At 41.1% G+C, this 22,801-nt stretch overlaps 1 protein-coding gene across 1 annotated transcript in view; it reads left to right on the forward strand.

The window, feature by feature from the left end:
• REEP5 (receptor accessory protein 5) overlaps positions 1-22,524 on the forward strand; it is a 39,405-nt gene extending 16,881 nt beyond the window's left edge. Inside the window, exons 3-5 of the mRNA XM_056537462.1 lie at positions 14,069-14,207; positions 20,046-20,214; positions 22,085-22,524. Of these exons, the coding sequence (XP_056393437.1) occupies positions 14,069-14,207; positions 20,046-20,214; positions 22,085-22,134 (358 nt within the window). The 3' untranslated portion in view covers positions 22,135-22,524. The remainder of the gene's footprint in view (positions 1-14,068; positions 14,208-20,045; positions 20,215-22,084) is intronic.
• The last annotated feature ends 277 nt before the right edge of the window (positions 22,525-22,801 follow it).

Raw genomic sequence — 22,801 nt, forward strand, 5'->3', positions numbered from 1 at the left:
TAGGTGACCTGAACAAAGCTAGGATTAAGTTACACCCCTATTAATGCAGATAATAAAAAAAATTTAAAAATCTAGATCGCCCTTATTTTACAATTTTTTTTTTTAATGTTTTAGAACCTATTTCACTGGTACTCAATGTGTCCTTTTTGTATCTACCTGATGTGATTCTGAAAGCATGAATGCGAGTCTAAACTAGAGCTCATGTGTCTGCATAGAGCACAATGCTAAGTCTGTTCTGTATGTCACCTAATCTGTCCTCACCTCAGGCAGGAAAAGGTTTGCACACAGACTGCACTGTTGCCTGTTCAGCTTCTGCTTTGTTACAGTTCATACTTGCATTGGTCAGATGTGCTTCCCTTGCTTATTTCTAATTGTTTGTACAGTGTTTTGTCAAAACATTTAAAGGAATTTTTAAGGATTAGGAATACATAGCAAATTTCTTCTAAAAACAGTGCAGCACCTGTTCTCAGGTTCTGTGTGGCATTAAAACTCTGCTCCTTTCAATTCATTGGAGTTGAGCTGTGATACCACACAAAAAAGCAAGAAAAAAATGTTACCAATCTATGTTTTTACAGCCCTGGTAATAGTAAATGAAGTTATTCTGTGCTACACATGTGCTATGCCAGGCATCTCCATAATTTCTGCTGGTATACCAATAACTAGAGATAACTGACTACAGGATGCTGGTATGAGATCTCAGCTAAGTTCACACTACGTTTTTCAACTACGGTTCCCGCATATGTTTTCTATCAAAAACCGTATGGGGAAAAAAACGGATGGAACAGTATGGAAAAAGTAAACCGTATACGTTTTTAAACAGTATACTATTTTTTAAAGTGCATACAGTTCCATCAGTTTTTATAGACTTAAGGATTCAAATGCGCATGTGCAAAGTAAAAATGTATACGTTTTTCCCGTATGGAACCGTATACATGTGCATTTCCCATTGACGTCCATATTAAAAAAAAACAAAAAAAAACGTATGTGGTTGCAGTACGGTTTTTAAACATGGATGTCAATAGGAAACGCACATGTATACGGTTGCATACGGGAAAAACGTATACGTTTTTACTTTGCACATGTGCATTTGAATCCGAAAGTCCCCACCCAAGACCCCTCCCATTAAAAATGGACAACATTTTCAAAAACGTATGGGTTTTTTTTTCTATAAAAACTGATGGAACTGTATGCACTTTTAAAAACAGTATACTGTTTAAAAACGCATACGGTTTACTTTTTCCCATACTGTTCCATCCATTTTTTTTCCCATACGGTTTTTGATAGAAAACGTATGCGGGAACCGTAGTTGAAAAACATAGTGTGAACCCAGCCTAATAACTTCCGGAGGATACCACATTAGACCTTCTTTTTTTTTATTTATTTATTTATTTTTCCTCTTTTCAGGTTTCTTTGATTTTTTTTGTGTAATGGAAACTATCATTAGGCCTTTACATATGGCCACACAGTGGCCCTCATTTACTAAGAAAATCGGGTTGTAAGTCTATGTTGCTTTCTTACCCGACTGCTTTTTTCCCCTGGTATTTATTATTATGTCGCATCCTGTTTGTCGCACGTGGGTTTTGTTGGTTTTGGTTTCCAACTCCTCTGAGCTGTCGGGAAAAAATCCACAACAATTCAACAAATTCGAGTTGGAAACCTTAATAAATACGTGGGAAAGCTCAGAAATGTCGGGTTACGCCCCTTTTTCGGGTTTGGGAGAATCCACATCGGGTCTGTCGGGAAAAAATGTTGCATCGTGTCGCAGACTGGCGCACGATGTCTGCGACATGGCGCAGACAAAGCTGCGCCAAACAAACCCGACAAAAAAGGTCGGGTTTTAGAATAGTAAATGAGGGCCAGTGTTGTATTGCACAGACACACAATTCAGTAGCAAGGAAGAATTCTGTCTGATTCAAACTATGACATCATGAGCGCTTTGGTTGTGTGGTATCTTCATAAAATCATTATACCTATAACCTTGTGTATAATGTAAGTAAATATTTACTAAAAGAAATAATAACATAGCAATCTACTTGCGGTGAAAAATAGAAGTACATTTTATTCTGGCAATCCAAAATTATGTGACGTTTCGGTCAATAATGACCTTCCTCAGATCGGATTGCTGCAGAGGAGAAGAGAAATTAAAGGGGTATTCCAGGAAAAAACTTTTTTATATATATCAACTGGCTCCAGAAAGTTAAACAGATTTGTAAATTACTTCTATTAAAAAAATCTTAATCCTTTCAGTACTTATGAGCTTCTGAAGTTAAGGTTGTTCTTTTTCTGTCTAAGTCCTCTCTGCTGACACCTGTCTCGGGAAACGCCCAGTTTAGAATAGGTTTGCTATGGGGATTTGCTTCTAAACTGGGCGTTTCCCGAGACAGGTGTCATCAGAGAGCACTTAGACAGAAAAGAACAACCTTAACTTCAGAAGCTCATAAGTACTGAAAGGATTAAGATTTTTTTTTTTATAGAAGTAATTTACAAATCTGTTTAACTTTCTGGAGCCAGCTGATATATAAAAAAACGTTTTTTCCTGGATAACCCATTTTAAGGAATAAACGGTACCAGATAACCGTGTGGTAAGTAGGTGGGTAAGGCGACCGTAGTCGGTCGCCTTACCCACCTACTTACCACACGGTTATCTGGTACCATTTATTCCTTAATTTCTCTTCTCCTCCGCAGCAATCCGGTCTGAGGAACGTCACATAATTTTGGATTGCCAGAATAAAATTTACTTCTATTTTTCACCGCATGTGGAGTGCTATGTTACTATTTCTTTGAGTATTGAACGGATTGGGACCCTAACTGTGCACCCACGCTCTTGCAGAGAGTGCCGTATTCTCTATCAAAGTAAATATTTACTATACATGGACATCACTGCCTACATGTAAGTAATGTCTGGGTTCACACCACGTTTTCTTAAATACGGTTCCCGTATACGGTTTGGAGGAGAGGGGCGGGGCTTAATCGCGGTGCCCGCACTCTGCCGTATTCGGGAACCGTATTTAATGCAAGTCTATGAGCCGACCGGAGTGAACCGCAGCCTCCGGTCAGCTTCGTTTTCGGCCGTATGCGGTTTCCCGACCGCAGGCACCTCGATTAAGCCCCGCCCCTCTCCTCCAAACCGTATACGGGAACCGTATTTAAGAAAACGTGGTGTGAACCCAGCCTAAGAGCAGGCACAATTACAATGACTGTCATTACATTGTGAAGCGCTGCCTCCAAGTCATGTTTTGTAATTGCAGAAATGAGTCTATTTAACTAAAGTCACAGGCTAATTTGTGGCAGGGTGTTTCTTCTGAGTCATTCTCAAAAATGTGTGTAGGATATCTTACACTCCTCCTCCGCCAAAACAATATTCTGTGGAGGAAATGTGCCCTGTCACCTAGCTACATTGGGCAATTATGCAAGTCACATGAACCCCATGATCCTTCCTCCTCAGTCTGTACTCGTATCACACTGCAAAAATGTTGTAATGTAAGGCAGATGGAATCTGAACAAAACCTGAGATCAACTCTCTTTAGGAGTATAAAAGTGTGGTCTCTTCTTTATTTATTTATTTATTTATTTTCTATGATAAATAGGAAGTTTGCCCTTCCTAAACCAGTTTGTCCACCAGTACAAATATGTAAGCAGTAAGGCATCATGCAAATGGTCGCACAGTGTTCTGCAGAATCATTAGGCATCCATAGAGGTGACAAGGCCTTACTATATATCCACATATGTTTTGATTTCAGAAGAGGTTGTTTGGTTTCCATAGGAATCTGACAGGAAACAATTTGTGGCCTGCTTCATCACATGCTGTAGATTTCCTTCCCTAGAAGTTTTGCTGATAGACTTACAGGAAAGCTACAAAGAATATTTCATGCATTTATGTATCAGATTGTAACATTTGTAGGAATTCCATTCAAATTCATATAAAATATCTTAAATTCTGACTTAAATTGGCATTTCATGGTATGATATGTCTATTTGTAATATATATTGGTTAAAAATGTGTATATTTTTGGGTTAAAACAAAATGTTCCAAACTTCTTACCACTAGGGATCCACTGTCTGTCCCCGTAGTAGCTATTGCCTGTGTGTCTCAGCTGAGACAAAATACAGGAAGTGAGGGTGGGAAAAGCAGGGCGCTTTGCAGGTTCCCAGCCTTTTAATCTGCCTGCTGTGTGAGCCAGAGTGCGTCTCAGAGCCTCAGTGCACAGAACAGCCTGTTGTCAGCTCTGAGGAGTGAGGGAGGAAGTTCCCACATGATATGTGAGAGCTAGCAAGGGAAGGGAGCCTCCTCTTCAGTGAACTGCATGCAGTAGAATTTGACCATTGTCAAAGATGACATTTAAATGGTCCCTGGTGGTCTACTTTAGTGGATTTCTTCCCTCACCCACTGGTTGCTGAAGCGATGCACCGTTGAGGTAGCCAGAGAGCTTATCTCTCCTTCCATGCTGGCTGTGGCTCTGGGAGTGATGGCACCTGCCTGGAGCAGGCTTGGTCAATTGAGCACAGAGCACACAGATCAATGTAGTTCAAGCATGTCAAACTCAAAGGCTAACATGGGCCAAAAAAACAAGGTTAAAGTTTGTGGGCCGCATCAAAAAAAAAAAAAAAAAAAATGCACAAGACCCCATGCCCCCCTGCACAAGACGGTGCAGTATAGTTCTCTTCACATTAGGTGCAGTATAGTTCTCTTCACATTAGGTGCAGTATAGTTCCCTTCACATTAGGTGCAGTATAGTTCCCTTCACATTAGGTGCAGTATAGTTCCCTTCACATTAGGTGCAGTATAGTTCCCTTCACATTAGGTGCAGTATAGTTCCCTTCACATTAGGTGCAGTATAGTTCCCTTCACATTAGGTGCAGTATAGTTCTCTTCACATTAGGCGCAGTATAGTTCCCTTCACATTAGGTGCAGTATAGTTCCCTTCACATTAGGCGCAGTATAGTTCCCTTCACATTAGGTGCAGTATAGTTCCCTTCACATTAGGTGCAGTATAGTTCCCTTCACATTAGGTGCAGTATAGTTCCCTTCACATTAGGTGCAGTATAGTTCTCTTCACATTAGGTGCAGTATAGTTCTCTTCACATTAGGTGCAGTATAGTTCTCTTCACATTAGGTGCAGTATAGTTCTCTTCACATTAGGTGCAGTATAGTTCTCTTCACATTAGGTGCAGTATAGTTCTCTTCACATTAGGTGCAGTATAGTTCTCTTCACATTAGGTGCAGTATAGTTCCCTTCACATTAGGTGCAGTATAGTTCCCTTCACATTAGGTGCAGTATAGTTCCCTTCACATTAGGTGCAGTATAGTTCCCTCACAGACATGCAGCCTTCAGCAATATACAGTGTATGGCTGGAGGCTGTATGCCTGTTTACTGCCCCACTTCAGTGTTCCGACCTCCACTTCTCCTGTCCGGGGTCACGATCTACTGCTATGGCCTATGGGCCATAGCAGCAGGTCCCGGGACTGGAGGAGCGGTGGTCGGAACACCGAAGAGGACGTGCTGGTGAGTGGTGACTTGCCATACCCGCGTGTCCTCCTCACTGCTCCACTCCGCTCTTATCCTATGGGCACATACACGGGATGTCCGTGACGTCCCTGTGTGCGCTACCTCACGGCGGCCCCTGCGTTTTTAAAGTTCACGCGGGGCCACAGAGAGGTAACCCGGGCATCCTTGTGTCCTGAAAAGATTTTTAGGGACTCAGTGATGCCCCGAATGTGACGGGGGGGGGGGGGGGGCCTCCTGTGGGCACGGGGCCCGGAGCAGGTGCTCCAGGAGTGCCAATGATGATCTGTCCCCTGACCAGAGCAATAAATATCTTTGCCAGGCCGCAAAGATATTCATTGTGGGTCGCATGTTTGACACCCACGATGTAGTTCTTTTGAACTGTTAAGATGTGTATGATGAATCTAATGATTCCTCCTAAAAGTCCCCTTAGTGGACCAACAAAGTGTTTAAAAAAAAAAAAGTAGTCAGCAGCCCCCCCCCCCCCCCCACGCTAGGTAGCACACCCCCCATGCACGCACACACAGAGAGAGACACACACTCACTTGTCCTGCGCCGTGGTTCTCTCTGACGGCAGCATGGCGAGTGACATCACTGACCTCCAGACCCGGTGTGCGGTGCGGCGCAGGGGACCCTTAACTGTAGCAGGGAAGTGGGAGCTGCAAAGAAAAAACAAAACTGAAAGTCATACTGACCACCACTATTACTGCTCTGGTCAGTGTGACTGCCACGGCTCACCCAAGTTTCTGCGGCCGCTCATCTCCCTCCTCTGCTCTCCAGGGCAGTCATCAGTGTCAGGAGCGTAATGGACCAGACGCACGGCCTCACGGGTGTTGCTAGGCAGAAGAATTCTCCCGCACTCCCTCGAAGATAGTCAGGTGGTTGTCTCAGATGAAGAGTCATGTGATCTCCGTCTCAGAGGGTGGGGGCTGTATGAGGAGGGACAGCAGCCGAGATGGAGGTGCCAGAACAGGGAGGCAGAAAAGGGTTTTGATGACATTTCACCATAGGGAATAGTGGTGGAAGGAGTGTAATTTTTTTTTATGGATGTTTATTGCAAAAATAAAAAACTATGATGGAGGAAACTAATAATAGATAAAAATTGTTAACTGAACTACCTCTTTAGGCCTCCCCCCTAATAAAAGTTTGAATCACCCCCTTTGCCCATTTAAAAAATAAAAATAAAAAAAATAATAATAATGTAATAAAAAATATACATTTGTGGTATCACCGTGTGCGTAAATGTCTGAACTATTAAAAAAATTAGTTAAACCACACAGTCTATGGCGTACATGTAGAAAAAAAAGATACGTCCAAAATTATGCTTTTTTTGGTCACTTCATATACTATAAAAAGCGATCAAAAAGTCCCATCAAAACAAAAATGGTACCGGAAAAAACTACAGACTGCGGTGCAAAAAAAAATGAGCCCCGTATGCAGAAATATAGTGTTAGGGGTCAGAAAATGACAAATTTTAAACATACTCATTTTGGTGCATGAAGTTATGGAAGAAATGGAAGCCCCCAAGTTACAAAATGGCGTTTTTTATTTATTTTATTTGACCCCACAGATAACTTTTTTTTTCATTTTGTTTCGCCGCAGATTATTCTAAAATAAGTGATTACAAATAAGTCATTACAAAGTACAATTGGTGATGCAAAAAACAAGCCCTTAATATGATGTGTAGGTGCAAAATTAAAAGCGTTATGATTTTTAGAAGGGGACGAGGAAAAACAAAAGTGCAAAACGAAAATTGTCCGGGTCCTTAATGGGGCACTCCAGCAAAAAACATCTTATTCCCTATCCAAAGGATAGGGGATAAGATGTCTGATCGCAGGGGACCCGGAAGCTTGGAGCTTCCGTGTTTGTGACATCACGCCACGCCCCCTCTATTCATGGCTACGTGAGAGGGCGTGATGTTTAGTATGTAGCGGTCACGCCTCCTCCCATAGACTTGAATGGAGGGGTGGCGGCCGTAGTCACCAGTAATCGGGCACAGAGCGGAGTCCACTGGAGAGCACAGTAATCGGGCACAGAGCGGTGCCATGCTGGAGATCGCGGGGGTCCCCATTGGCGGGATAAAATGTTTTTCACCGGAGTACCTCTTTAAGGCCAAAATGGGCTGAGACCTTTTAAGGGATTAAATCACCTCCTTTTCCATTTAAAATATGTTAACATAATAATAAAAATTTTTGGTTTCACCTCGTGTGTAATTGGTAATTATCAAAACTATTAAAATATACCCTTATTTATCCCGTATGGTGAACGGCGTAATTGTTAAAAAAAAATACCAAACTTCAGAATTGCATTTTTTTGATCACATTATATCCTAGTAAAAATGAAGTAAAACAGTCGAAGGCCGTTTGATACCACAATGGCAGTGCTAAAAACTACAGATCATGGCGCAAAAAAAAATGACCTACAACCTGGTATACAAAAAATAAAATAAAAAAGTTAGAGGTGGCCAAAAAACAGCAATTAAATTTTTTATTTTTTTTTTAAAGTTGCAATTATTTTTTTTTTTAAATGAGTAAAACATGACAAACTACACAAATTGAGTATTGTAATCACGCCAATCTTAAAGGGGTATTCCAGGCCAAAACTTATATATATATATATATATATATATATATATATATATATATATATATATATATATATATATTATATATAATAAATATATATATATATATATATATATATATATATATATATATATATATATATATATATATATATATATATATATATATATATATAATATCTAATATCTATGAACTGGCTCCGGAAAGTTAAACAGATTTGTAAATTACTTCTATTAAAAAATCTTAATCCTTCCAATAGTTATTAGCTTCTGAAGTTGAGTTGTTTTCTGTCTAACTGCTCTCTGATGACTCGCGTCCTGGGAGCTGTGCAGTTCCTATGGGGAAATGTTCCCATCATGCACAGCTCCCGGGACGTGACATCATCATTGAGCAGTTAGACAGAAAACTTCAGAAGCTAATAACTATTGGAAGGATTAAGATTTTTTTAATAGAAGTAATTTACAAATCTGTTTAACTTTCCGGAGCCAGTTGATAGATATAGATATATATATAGATATATAGATATATAGATATATATATATAATATAATATAATATAATATATGTGTATATATATATATATATATATATATATATATATATATATATATATATATATATATATATATATATATATGTATGTATGTGTTTTGCCTGGAATACCCCTTTAAGTATCAAGACATGTGAATTTGACTGCATGGTAAATATTGTAAAATGAAACATTTAAAATTGCATATTTTTTTTAATTTTGCTAATATTCCACAAATGTTATGGAAAAAGTTACATAGTACAATTTGTCCTGCAAAAAACTAACCCTTATATGGGTGTTTAGTTGAAAAAATAAGAATTATGGCTATAAAATCGTTAAAGGGAAAAAAAAACGAAAGTGCAAAAACCTGTGTCCTTTTTAAAGGGTTAATATATCTCACCTGGTGGCATTGTAATTAATCATTACTGCATTTCACAGTGGTTTGGTCTGAGAACATTTTTTTTGTGATCCCAATAAATACCAGTAACCATCCTAGTAAGAGAGACAATGCATTTAGTGCTTTAGATATGCATCCGCTCGCCTTCTCACTACTTTAGTGGAAAAACTTTTTTAAATGAATAAATCATTTTAATATATGATACATTTTCAAGAAGGGCTTCACTTAACCCCTTAAGGACGCAGCCCATTTGGGCCTTAAGGACGCAGACAATTACATTTTTACGTTTTCTTTTTTCCTCCTTTACTTCAAAAAATCATAACTCTTTTATATTTTCATCCACAGACTAGTATGAGGGCTTGTTGTTTGCACGACCAGTTGTCCATTGTAATGTCATCACTCACTTTACCATATAATGTATGGCGCAACCAAAAAAATACTATTTGTGTGGGGAAATGAAAAAGAAAACCACAATTTTGCTAATTTTGTAAAATGACGTGTTCTTTATTCTTTGGGTCAATTCGATTAAAATTATACTTTTCTATTACTGTCGCGCTTAAAAAAAAAAAAAAAAAAAATGCAAACTTTTTAACCAAATTAGTACGTTTAAAATCCCCCCCTATTTTGAAGACCTATAACTTTTTTTCATTTTTCTGTATAAGTGGCGGTATGAGGTCTCATTTTTTGCGCTGTGATCTGTACTTTTTATTGATACCATATTTGCTTATATAGAACTTTTAATCCAGCATCTATTTTGGACTTTTAATTTTTACGTTCACACTGTTCACCGTACGGTATCATTAACATTTTATTTTAGTAGTTCAGATATTTATGCATGTGTCGATAAAAAAATATTTTATATACATATTTGTTAACACTTTTTGGAGGTGAAATAGGGAAAATGGGGCAATTTACGTTTTTATTGGGGGAGGGGTTTCTTCACTTTTTTTATTTTTTTTACTTTTTTTTTTCTGTTTTTACTTTTATTTTTACACTTTAATAGACCCCATATTTATAGCAATCACTCGATTGCTAATACTGTTCAGTGCTATGTATAGGACAAAGCACTGATCAACATTATCGGTCATCTTCTGCTCTGGTTTGCGGGGAGGCAGATCAGAGCAGAAGACGCCAGGAAGGCAGTGGAGGCAGGTGAGGGGACCTCCGTCTGCCGTGCTGGATGATCGGGATCGCGGATGTCAACCATTACGGGCGAGTCACCTGGCTGCGATCAGCAGCCGGGACCTGCTGCGCATGCTCCGATGCTCGCGGTTATGCTTAGGACGTAAATGTACGTCCTGCGTCGTCAAGGGGTGAAAGGGGTACTCCACTGGAAAACATTTTTCTTTTTAAATCAACTGGTGCCAGAAAGCTAAACAGATTTGTAAATTACTTCTATTTAAAAAAAAAAAAAATCCTTCCAGTACTTATCAGCTGCTGCATAATACAGAGAAAGTTCATTTCTTTTTGAATTTCCATTCTGCCTGACTACAAGTGCTCTGCTGACACCTCTGTCCATGTCAGGAACTGTCCAGAGCAGGAGTAAATCTCAAGTAAATTTTAAAAAGTTTGCAAACACTCTTTGCAAGTGCTATAACAAGTGCTATTCTTAGGGACCATGCCTTCAAGGTTGGAGGTTTCAGTCCTAATAATTAATAATATGAGGTGTGAGTGCTCCTGTGCTGTCAGAGCTCAGCCAGGTTTACCTTTTGGATACTATGGGATAGGTTTAGGAGCAGTACACTTCTAACTTTTGACAACCTGACATCCCTTATTCTTTTTATTGCTGGAAAAGTGTTTGCTCAGGGCAATGTTGACTGTTTAATGTAGCTTCATTACATGTAGTAACAAATTGTTCTAATAGCCCGATTGTTGTTTGATCTGCAGTATTGTACGCTACATTCCTGTAAATCGCACAGACGGCACCTTTGATCACATAATGATGTAGCCTGTAAAACTGACATTACAGCATAATACTGTAAGGTTTTTCAATTATACTTCATATTCCTGTATTATTATTAATTTTTTTTTTGATTTTTTTTTTTTTTTTTAAGTGGTTCTCCACAGTCAGTGTTTTTATTGTGATTTGCACAGCAGATTATAGGAGCAGGCAAATGGATGACATTTTACAACATGGGTGTCAAATATGCGGCCCACAATGAATATCTTTGTGGCCCGGCAAAGATATTCATTGCTCTGGCCGGATCATCATTGGCGCTCCTGGAGTGCCTGCTCCAGGCCCCGTGCCTGCAGGGGGCCCCCGTCACATTCGGGGCATCCCTGTGCCCCTAAAAATCTTTTCAGGCCACAAGGATGCCCCAGTTACCTCTGCGGCCCCGCGTTAACTTTAAAAATGCAGGGGCCGCCGGGAGGTAGCGCATGCAGGGACGTCACTGACATAAGAGAAGAGTGGAGCAGTGAGGATGCGCGGGTATGGTAAGTCACCACTCGCCAGCACGTCATCTTCGGTGTTCCGACCACAGCTCCTCTTGTCCCGGGACCTACTGCTATGGCCCATAGGCCATAGCAGTAGATCGTGACCCCGGACAGGAGGAGTGGTGGTCGGAACACTGAAGTGGGGCAGTAAACAGGCATACAGCCTCCAGCCATACACTGTATATGGCTGAAGGCTGTATGTCTGTGGGGAAACTGTACTGCACCTAATGTGGGGAACTGTACTGCACCTAATGTGGGGAACTGTACTACATCTAATGTGGGGAACTATACTGCACCTAATGTGGGGGAGCTATACTGTACCTAGTGTTAGGGAACTGTACTGCCAACCTAGTGTGGGGGAACTGTACTGCCAACCTAGTGTGGGGGAACTGTACTGCCAACCTAGTGTGGGGGAACTGTACTGCACAGTCTTGTGCATGGGGTCTTGTGAAGGGGGGGTCTTGTGTAGGGTGGGCAAGGGGTCTTGTGAAGGGGGGCATGGGTTGTTGTGCAAAGGGGACATGGGGTGTTGTGCAGGGAGGGCATGTATTTTATTTTTTTTATTTTTTGATGCGGCCCACATAAACTTAAACCTTGTTTTTTTTATTTTTTATTTTTTTTTTGTCCCATGTTAGCCTTTGAGTTTGACACGCTTGTTTTACAACGTACATTGTACAATACCTTGAATAGAAACCAACAAACATACACATGAAGAGTTGTGTAACTCTGTTTTATGTAACAAATTTATATGCTAAAAATACTACTGGGTGTAGTCACATGTAGGTGTTCAATATGCACAGTCAGAGTTGAGTGAACTTAGAGTAAATTGGTGTGCATGAACCTCGGGGCTTGGCCGTTGATGCCTTTAAGTCCGAATAAACTAGTTCAGCTTTCCAAGTGTTCCGGTTGCCTGTAAAAAGGTAGATAGAATCCTATGAGACCTAAGACTGTCATCTAGGACTTTGCCAGGCAACCAGAGCACTTGGAAAGCTAAACTTATTTATGCAGCCTAAAGTAATCAACGGCTGAGCTGCGAGATTAATACAAACCAATTTACTCTGAGTTCCCTCAACTCTACGTAGGATACTGGGGAAAAGTATGTGCGAAAGGAACTGGCTCAGTGATGGGAAACAGGGTGGTTATTGGTACATACGAAGTGGGTGACTGTTATTAGTGGGATCAATTAGGGGGTCTTCATCTTTTAATTATTTTTATGACTCACTTTGTGGCGGGATTATATAGTAAAGTATCAATCTTTGCAGATAATACTACATTCTGTAAAACAGTTAACACAATAGAAGACAGTGCACATGGATTACATTGGATCTGGATAGGTTGGAGGTTTGGGCAGAGACGTGGAAGATGAGGTTCAACACTGATAAATGTAAGGTTTTGCACATGATGAGGAAAAATCCAGTCATGGATTATCTATTTAATGGGAAATCACTGGGGACAACTGACATGGAAAAGCACTTTTTAATATATATATTTTTTTATCCTATTAATTTAAATGTCTCCACTCTATCCACCAATTCAACCATTACTTTCAACCTTTTCACAAACTGTGGGGCTGAAGGAGAAAACCATACCCTTAGTATTATCAGTCTGGCCACCAAATTTAAGAGAAATAAAATCATAGGGTTCATCAAAAGGGGCATAGATGCCCACGACAAGGAAATAATTCTACCGCTGTACAAATCACTAGTCAGACCACACATGGAATACTGTATACAGTACTGGGCACCAGTGTACAAGAAAGATATAGTGGAGCTGGAGAGGGTTCAAAGACGGGCAACCAGGGTAAGGCTGCATTCACACCTCGTTTTTTACATACGGGTGCCGGATCCGGCTGGGGGAGGGGCAAACCGGGCGCTCCCGTACCCCAGCCGGATCGGCCCGTGACTCCATTTACTTTAATGAGCTGACCGGACCTAAAACTGTATACTACGGTTTTAGGTCCGGTCCAAAACCGGATACGTAAGGGTATGTAAAAAAACGAGGTGTGAATGCAGACTAATACGGGGAATGGGAGGACTACAGTACCCAGAAAGATTAGCAGAATTAGGATTATTTGGTTTTGAAAAAAAGGGTACCACACATTTTACAAGGGTAGCACAAAAGCTTCCATGTGCAAAAGGTGTTTATTAAGGAATGCAAACTCTAATATCCACATTTTAATGCTCTGTCAGACGTCCAGGACTGTATCATTACTTTGACATTTTTTGCCTGATGTTATGATATATAACATTTTGTTCTATTTCAATACTCTTCCTTGTAAAAGCGGATCAGTTGTGTAATTCACATTGGACTGTAACATTACAGAGATCTTCCATGCTTTAAGGTCACGTTCAGACAGAGGGAAAGTTTTCACCTGAATGGTGCAATACATTACAGTGCAATATAGTAAATGTGATTTTCAAAATAGTCTTCACATAGCAGGAAAAATGAATGTAGAAGAAAACAAAACAAAAAAAATGTTTATTTCTAAATCTCTTCTACTTGCCAGATGTCATTATTTTTAGCTTTCTGTATCATCCATAAAGAATGTGGTTGTACCTGTTGGAAGATTGTCTGTGTCCTGTAACCACAGTGTGTTTACAATGTCTGTTCCCCTGTAGAATCAAAGCCATTGAAAGTCCCAACAAGGATGATGACACTCAGTGGCTGACATACTGGGTGGTGTATGGAATATTCAGCATCATTGAGTTCTTCTCTGATATTTTCCTGTCCTGGTTTCCGTTCTACTACATGATCAAGGTGAGTCAATGTATGATATGTTCTGATATAATTTTGCTACTGTAACCGAAACTGCAAATGTAGTATAATGTAGTTCGTATTGTAGGTCCACACTGTCAATATACAGTGATCCCTCAACATACGATGATTATTCGTTCCAAATGAACCATTGTTGGTTGCACGGATTCCTCAACATACAATGGTTTCAATGAGAAGTATAGGAAGTTAAACTCCCCAGTCCCCGACGCTCTGGACCATCACCGCTGCCCTGGATGTCCATCCATCGCTGTCCCTGGGGTGTTCCTGCCACTCCGGACCGTCACTGCTGCCCGGCATCATCGCTCATGGCCGTCATCACACCACTCCTATTGGATGACGGGACGATGTGTGCGGGGACATGATGACGACGGAGAACGATGGCTATGCAGGGGATCCTGAAGAGGATGGTCTGGAGCACCGGGGACAGGTGCGTGATCATCACCGCAGCACATGGGGCACCTTAAAGGGCTTTCCGGCAGCAGCTGAAGCAGTCGGCGCTGCCGGATAGCCATTTATGTGATGGCCCGACATACGATGCTTTTGTATGTTGATGCTGCCTTCAACATGAGATGGCCTCTGAGAGGCCATCGTATGTTGAAATGATCGTATGTTGGAGCCATCGTATGTCGGGGGGGGGGGGGGGTCACTGTATTTATATTTAAAAAGAACTACTTGTCTAGGTCCAAGATTGCTGATGAACACAGATTGCAGGAGCTTCTTGAATATGTGTGTCTTTTACTCTGTTATGTATGTTCTTTTATAAATACTGTGAAACCTCCTTAGAAAACCTGCTCCCATTTAGAAACTTTTTTTTCTCTGCGACCAATTTTCCTTCCATTAAAGACTATGAAATTTGTCCCTTTTGTAAGCCGACCGCTTATAAAGGGGGGCTATGCTTAGGACTAGGAATGTGAAGAGGACCTATTCTGTACACCAGGATTTAGATGGAGAGCAATGCTGGGGACAAGAAATGTGAGCATGTATCATGCTGGGGGCTCAACCATATATCTACTTCTCACTCCTCTAGACAATGAGTCTAAATACGCCCTTTTGAATCAATAAAGTTTATGTAATTATGGATTTACCCATTTAACCCCTAGGCATCATCGGGTGTAAATGTATGCCCTTGCCATCAGGGACTTAAAGCACCAGTGTGTAACTGTACGCCTTGAAGCGTTAAGTGACTATAAGGCAAGCTCATGAGCTGCACTTGCTTCATAGCGGTGCTGGACGGTTACTAACCCCTGCCGATGACAGCATCTAAAGTATTAAATCCATTATGCCGGTTAACTCGAGGCTCATCAGACTCCCACTACATGAAAGTGGGGATCCAATGAGCTAAAATGGCAGCGGAGGGTTCCCTTATCTGCTTCTAGCTGCCGGATCATCGATCCAGGCTGTATCAGAGAAGCACTTATCACATTATATAATGATATGCAATAGGCATAACATTGTACAGTAAATGCAATCTGGTGATTGCAAATAAAAGTCCCCTATAAGGACTTTAAGAAGAGTAAAATGTGGGGGAGGGGAGTTTTTATATATAAAAGCTCATTCCCTAATAAATAAAGGTGATAACACTGATAACAGCTACTCCTTACTGCCATATACGTTATCCTGAGACTGATTCTTGGAGCTGCAACTGGGAGAGCCATATATTTGTCATCATGTATTGTTTTTACATTGGTAAATATGTATTTATTGTAAACCTGGTAAGTCAGTGGGAGGGTGTGACCTCAAAGATAAATACGGTAAACCAGCTATGGCATACATTCTGAAGCGGTTTACTACCTTAAATGGTTAGACAAAAATAAATATAATATATATTTTATTTAATGTGCACACTATTCATTCACATATTAAAAATGGGTCTTAATCAAATGAGAAGCCATTTGTATCTTTCAAGATCATATGCGACATAACTTCTGTGCACGGAAAAGCTGTGTACATAATAGAATATCCATGAGCAGCCATTGTCTTGTAACAATGCAGTTATATCTTATGAGGTTTGGCAGCATTGTAGAATGTATGAACCTGACCCTTATGGTGTAAGATATGTTTCCTAAACCTTTTTCCTTTTGTAGTGTAAGTACACATGGTTTTAACTAGAAATACACTCAATAAATTGGAATCCTCCAATAGACTTATTAGGTTCATACTGATGCACTGACCATATTAACTTCTGTCTGGTTTAATGACCATTTATTGATTCACTAGAGGGAGCTATTGACTAGGTATTTGCACTCATTACCCGTCAAGTTATCGAAAGTTAACATTTCTAAGAGTGAATAATCTGATGTCCTCCATCAAATGTGAAGTTCTATATCATTGAAAACAGATAAGTTTAGACAGTTATATACCTTTTTCACCAGACTTATGGACATCGGTGCACTTTTCCCAGACACTAAATTTGAATAGACTTTACTCCCAAACATATGCAAGATCCTTATAGATGTAAGGACTGTGGAACACACCTAATGAGAAAACAATGAACATTGCATATAACTATATAATAATTGTCTGATCATGGATTACTAATTGTGACATAATGATTATATATGCCATAATAATAGTGGTAATAGAAATAACAATAATATTTATTATGATTATTATTGTCTGTTATCAGAGGTTAATACATTTTTATCCTCTGACCACCGTAGATATCCCATGGTAAATTTGTAACCTCCTCTGCTCCTTATCACCAATCGTAAATATTGAGGTGACAGAAGGCACATCCTTTAAGAAATTTGATGAGCACATTAAAATGGCACTAGAATCATAATGGAGACTGATTTGATCACACGTCCATCTGGTTCATTTTGCTTTAAAGAGGCACTGTCATTATGAAAAACTTTTTATATTTTCTAGTACTACTGATAAGATTACTTTTTTTTAAATTATACATTTATTTAAATTTTTTTTAATTTTAATAAAAAAATGTAAATAGCCACCACTACCTTTATGCAGACAGACTAATCTGTATTTTGCAGCATACTGGATACCGGCCATAGTGTGTTGGTATGCAGTATAGGAGATCACTATTGCACCACTACAGCCTTTAGCTGTTCCTAAACTACAACTCCCATGATGGGAGTTGCAGTTTTGCAACAGCTGGGGTTACAATATTTGTAAAACTCAGTATAAGAGCTGTGTATTCTCCTGCTGTGTGCCTCCAGCTTTTGCAAAACTACAGACAAAGGATGTGTGGGCATGCTAGGAGTTGTAGTTTTGCAACAGCTAAAGGCAAGACTGCTCTAACACAGTGCTTTACGAACACTGCAGCTCCAGTTGTTGCAATGCAAAACTACAACTCCCAGCTTGCTTGAACAGCCAAAGCTTTCTCTGACTCCTGAATGACAAAGAAGCTGATCAAACATTCAGGATTAGCATCCCGCTTTACTAATGTAGATGTCCACACACTTGGTGAGGTTGAATGGAAAAGACACTTGCCTGGCGCTCGCTGAATCAGGAAACGAAGTTGTACGGATGCCAAACTTCTGGATGGTTTCAAACAGCTTTTTTTTTATACTATACAAACAGATGACAACATGTTTCAAGGGGATCTGCACCCCTCTTCCACAGGTCAGGGAGGATGTTTTATACATGTCCTGATTGTAAAAAAGCAAGCAAAGAACGTCCCAGCTTGGGGGCAGGCCGGGTGACGTCATCACAGGCACCTGCACTGGTCTATGTGAAACAAACATTTGTAAACAAAGGAAGTTTAACATTTTTTGGAGATGCTAAAAAGCATAAAAACAGTCACAATCACAATTATGCCTCTGACATCCTGGAAGAGGTTTCAAGTATGACAGTATCGTTCTTGTTGTGTGTGTAGGGGATGTCGAGAATCCCGTGCACTCGCAACAGCTGCAGTTCCCCCGGCTTGAGTCCACCGGCTCAATGCGCTTGTGGGGGGAGAGGTGGCGCTCATAAGCGCTATAGTGGATACAGTGCGTTAACAGGTGATGTGGTGGGGGATGTATTCTGGTGGTGATACGTGGGCTCTATTCCACAGTACCGGGATTGTTTGCCGACATCGGGGTACCATCAGTGCTCTGATTCCACTCAAAATAGGTACAGTATTGCTGCATATAGCAGTACAGACAATGTATGTTGCAAGATATAGGTATTGTGGTGATATTTATAAGCTTGCTGTATGTATGTACGTACATATATATAGTGTATATATGTATGTGGTCCCAAGTGCATAGAAAAAGAGATTAAATAATAGAGATGAATGCCAATGACTGGGGAATCACACTAACCCTGAATCTCTCCTCTGAGAAGATCACATTTCTAGACTTCTAGGGAAATCACCCACAAAAATGGAGAAATAATCACATTGGCATACTTTAAAACCGTGAATTCCAACAGCTATATATTGTTCCATAGCGGCCATTACAAAAAGTGGTGGGAAAATACCCCTTTTGGACAATACAAAAGGGTAAGAAAAAACTGCACTGAAGACAAAACATTCTCCATCCAGGCCAAAACCTTAGAGCGCTTCCGTGCCAAAGGATACCCCAAGCCCCTGATCAGGAACGCATACTCCAGCGCAAAGGATCTAACTTAAGAAGAATGCCAGGACAAAAGAAAGGACCCACCGGAGCAGACTACAAAAGTAAAACTACAAACAAAACCCCTTTTGGCTTTAATTTTGTGACAACATATTCTGCAGGGCAACACACCATAAGGAACATTCTACAAAAACATTGGCATATACTCATGTCTGACCCATATCTGAAAGACACCATCCCCAAGACACCAGGAATTACATTTCGTCGAGCTCCCACTCTGAGGGGAATGATTGCCCTAAGCAGACTTAAGCGCCACACCTCGAAACATGACCTTGAGTCAGCTGCAAAGAAAGGATCATACAGATGTAATATGTCAGTGTATGTGCTGCCAGACTATTCGGCATGGAGAAACATAATTTAGAAGTACCAGCACAGGCAAATCCTTCCCAATAAAGAAACGCCTCGCATGTCAATCCAGTTACATTGTATATCTGATTGAGTGCATACAAGATTAAGCCAACACCGGGAAAACATCAAGAAAGGCTATTAACTACATGGCCTTTCACGCCACTGTGCAACATTGTGACCTCAGCAGACACAAGTGTGCAGCCACCTACCCAGGGATAACCACTATGTTTTCTATACACTGGGACCACGTGTATATATACTGACCCCAGGGGACAGCTACCCCTTGATATGGTCACCCCTACAACACCCCAAGGGATACCTACCCTATGGCTTTGTCACCTCTACAATACCCTTATCAAGCAAGGTTTATAAATATCACCACAATCACTATATCTTGCAACATTGTCTATACTGCTATATGCAGCAATACTGTACCTATTTTGACCGGAATCAGAGCACTGACGGTACCCCGATGTCGGCAAACAATCCCCGTACTGTTCAGTGCGGAATAGAGCCCAAGTATCTCCACCGGACTACATCCCCGCGATGCCCGCCGAATGTAGCTACGAAACATCCTTTAAGCTACATCAGCGCAGGATGACTGTGGACTTAAATCATGTGCTGCATCACATTTGAGCACAGGAAGACTGGGCACAAATCATGCGCTGCAGCGGTTGCGAGCGCAGGAGATTCTCTCCACATCTCCAGTGAACTGTACAAAGTAACGTTATGCATTGTGTCTGTGTGGTAGTGTTCTGGACTAGTGACAATGGACCAGAACTGTCTTTGCTGAACAGTACTTGGGGAGCAGACACCACAACAGAAGGGACCTGAATTAGTCCTAGAAGAGAAGACCTGACTGTATTATGTAACATTTTCCTCTACTTTATTACAGTGCGGATTCCTCTTGTGGTGTATGGCTCCTAGCCCCCGCAATGGTGCTGAGCTGCTATACAATAAAATAATCCGGCCCTTCTTTCTGAAACATGAGGCACAGATGGATCGCCTGGCAAAGGACCTTAAAGACAAGGCTGCAGAGACTGCAGACACTATTGGCAAAGAAGGTAGGTAGTCCACAGCTCTCCTGCAGATTGCCATTATACAACCTACAGGATGTAGTCAGGAGTTTGGAAATAATAGGAAAAAAAAAAAACCTGCTTGTCCAAGGGACTAAAACGGAGCACAATCTACTTGTCCCTCATGACCATCCACTTGTCCTGGTACATAAAATAATTTCAACCAAAATAGTCTGTAAATAAGGTCTTAATTAATAGAAACTTAATAGACAGACCAGTATGTCACCCCATTAGGTGGATAGAGCCCCTGATAAGCAAGTACTCCCCAATAAATGGGTAATCCCCCCCCCCCTTTCAGGTAGGTATGTCCCCTCATCAGGTGGGCAGGCAGGCATGTAGGGCTCCACTAGTATGTAAATAGGGGCCCAGATATTAGGGATGTAAGAAAAAATAGATTTGCGCGATTATCGCGATTTTTCACTTGGCGATACTGAATCGATTCAAAATATTATGGCCCCCCCCTCGCAGCACGATGGAGGTAGCCGGAGGGTTTACCTCTGCTTTCCTACTCTCCGTGGCTCTGTCATTGATAGAGCCTGGCTGGACTAGGTTCTATAAATGGATAGCAGATCAATGGAGTTCAATGGAACTCTATTCATCTGTCTGAGGACTCCTAAAAGTCTAATAAAGTGTATCAAAAAAATACAAAATAAAAATGTTTTAATAAAAGTGTAAAAGACATTGTTTTTTAGACAGAATCGGGATATATCGCGATGTATCGTCACCTAGACGGTATCGCGATATATCAAATCGCCACACTGGTATCGCGATTCGAATCTTATCGCCAAATTCTTGGTGATTCACACCCCTACCAGATATATATATTCCCCCAGCTGGTAAAAAGGTAGGGCTTCAAGACAGGGCTCCAGATAGAAATGACCCCCATTAGGTAGAGCTCCCCCAGTAGGTAGACAGGCCCCCTAGATATCACCCCCATTAGGTAGGGCTCCCATTTAAACAATTCTACTCCCTAAGTCAGAGCTTTCCAAACTTTTCATGGTGACACCCTTACATAGTTTGGTGACGCACTCCTTGCTATACTGGAAATCGCATGCTGCGCGTCGACAATGCACAATGTAGTACCAGTATCAGCATTAGCATTAGAAAAGCTGCTACCAACCTGTGCCAGTCTATTCCCCCCCCCCCCCCTTATCACACCCTGCCATTATATTCCCCCTTCTCTGATGCTCCCTTTGCCTTTATATTTTCCTCCCCATGTGCCATTTTTTCACACACCCCTGTGCCATTCTATTTCACCCTCCCCTCCATTGCCATATCATTCACTGATTCACCAAACCCCACTCCCCCTGCTTTTACCTGTCCTCTGTCCCCATGTGCCCTCCCGCAGGCTCACTGGCGCGGTAGTTATGTTGCTGGACCGCATCCTCGGTCCTAACAGAGGTGCGCATGATGAGTAACGTCATTGCACGCGCCTACGCTGGGACGCCAACATCCTGCGCGGCTCGCTATAGGCTGCAGCATACAGCTGCAGTTGATACGAGTTTAGTGACAGGCCCCGTTATATGTGAATTCCTCAGGCGTTTAGCTCTGCTAGCCCAAAGTAAGGTTAAATGCCTGAAGAATTCACCTGCCCAGTACCCGGAACTGCATGTCCTGGGCGTCGGGCAATACAATTTCCACATTCCTGGTAGTGGTCAGTCCCATGTAGACAAGGTGCATGTTTGTGCTATGCAAATGTACCCTTCAGACCTATCCCATTAACCTGGGGAGAATGAATTAATATAAAATGTCTTATGGGCTTTATAAATAGGTTACATTACAGACTCCTCCTCTATGGGAGAGATGTTTTACTGGAGAAAAGTTAGTTCATTGACCTTGTCTTTGATTTTTCTTCTAGCTAAGCGGGCCACAGTGAATTTGCTTGGTGATGAGAAGAAGAGCACTTAATCCTGGACATGTGGATGGAATGAGTCCCTTCTAAGCGCCTCTGTGTTATACGAGACAGTGGTATCATATGTACTGCTCCTCTGACCAGGTGGCCTGGAACACATGGATGACCACAGATTGTGGAACTCTGTGTTTCAGACCTCGCTGGTGCTGAGAGGCATTATTGTTGCCTTGGAAACCTGTTGTTGTTTTTGTTTTTTTTATATATATATGAAGAAAAGAATGTGTTGAAGTAGCTGTACTATTTTGCTGTTGTCTATAGAGGTCAGCATTTTTATTTAAAAGCCATCAAGTGTCCAAAGCTTCAAGAAAGTCAGTGTGGGAAAGGCTTTTATAAGTATTGTTTTGTCCTGCATTTAATGGACCTGAATAAACAGTCGCCATACTGAACATCTGTTATTTAGTGTTTTTTTGTTGATGAATCCGATTGTAAAAGTCCAGATGATTGGAGACTTATTTTTACCAGCTATTAGGATTACGCCAGTAGGATCAGGTTCTACTGCAGTAATAAGTGACCTGTGCAGATCTCACATGCTCACACCAATGGCTCAATATCAAAAGTCTTTATCTATATGAGCTTGTTCACACCTGCGGATTTGATTGCGGACTCGCAGTCTGCAGAGGATTTTCTGCAGTGGAAAATCCCCTTCCGAAACTCTGGCCCAGG

The sequence above is a fragment of the Hyla sarda genome, chromosome 1 (assembly GCF_029499605.1).
Source record: "Hyla sarda isolate aHylSar1 chromosome 1, aHylSar1.hap1, whole genome shotgun sequence".
In the NCBI taxonomy this organism is placed as follows: Eukaryota; Metazoa; Chordata; class Amphibia; order Anura; family Hylidae; genus Hyla; species Hyla sarda.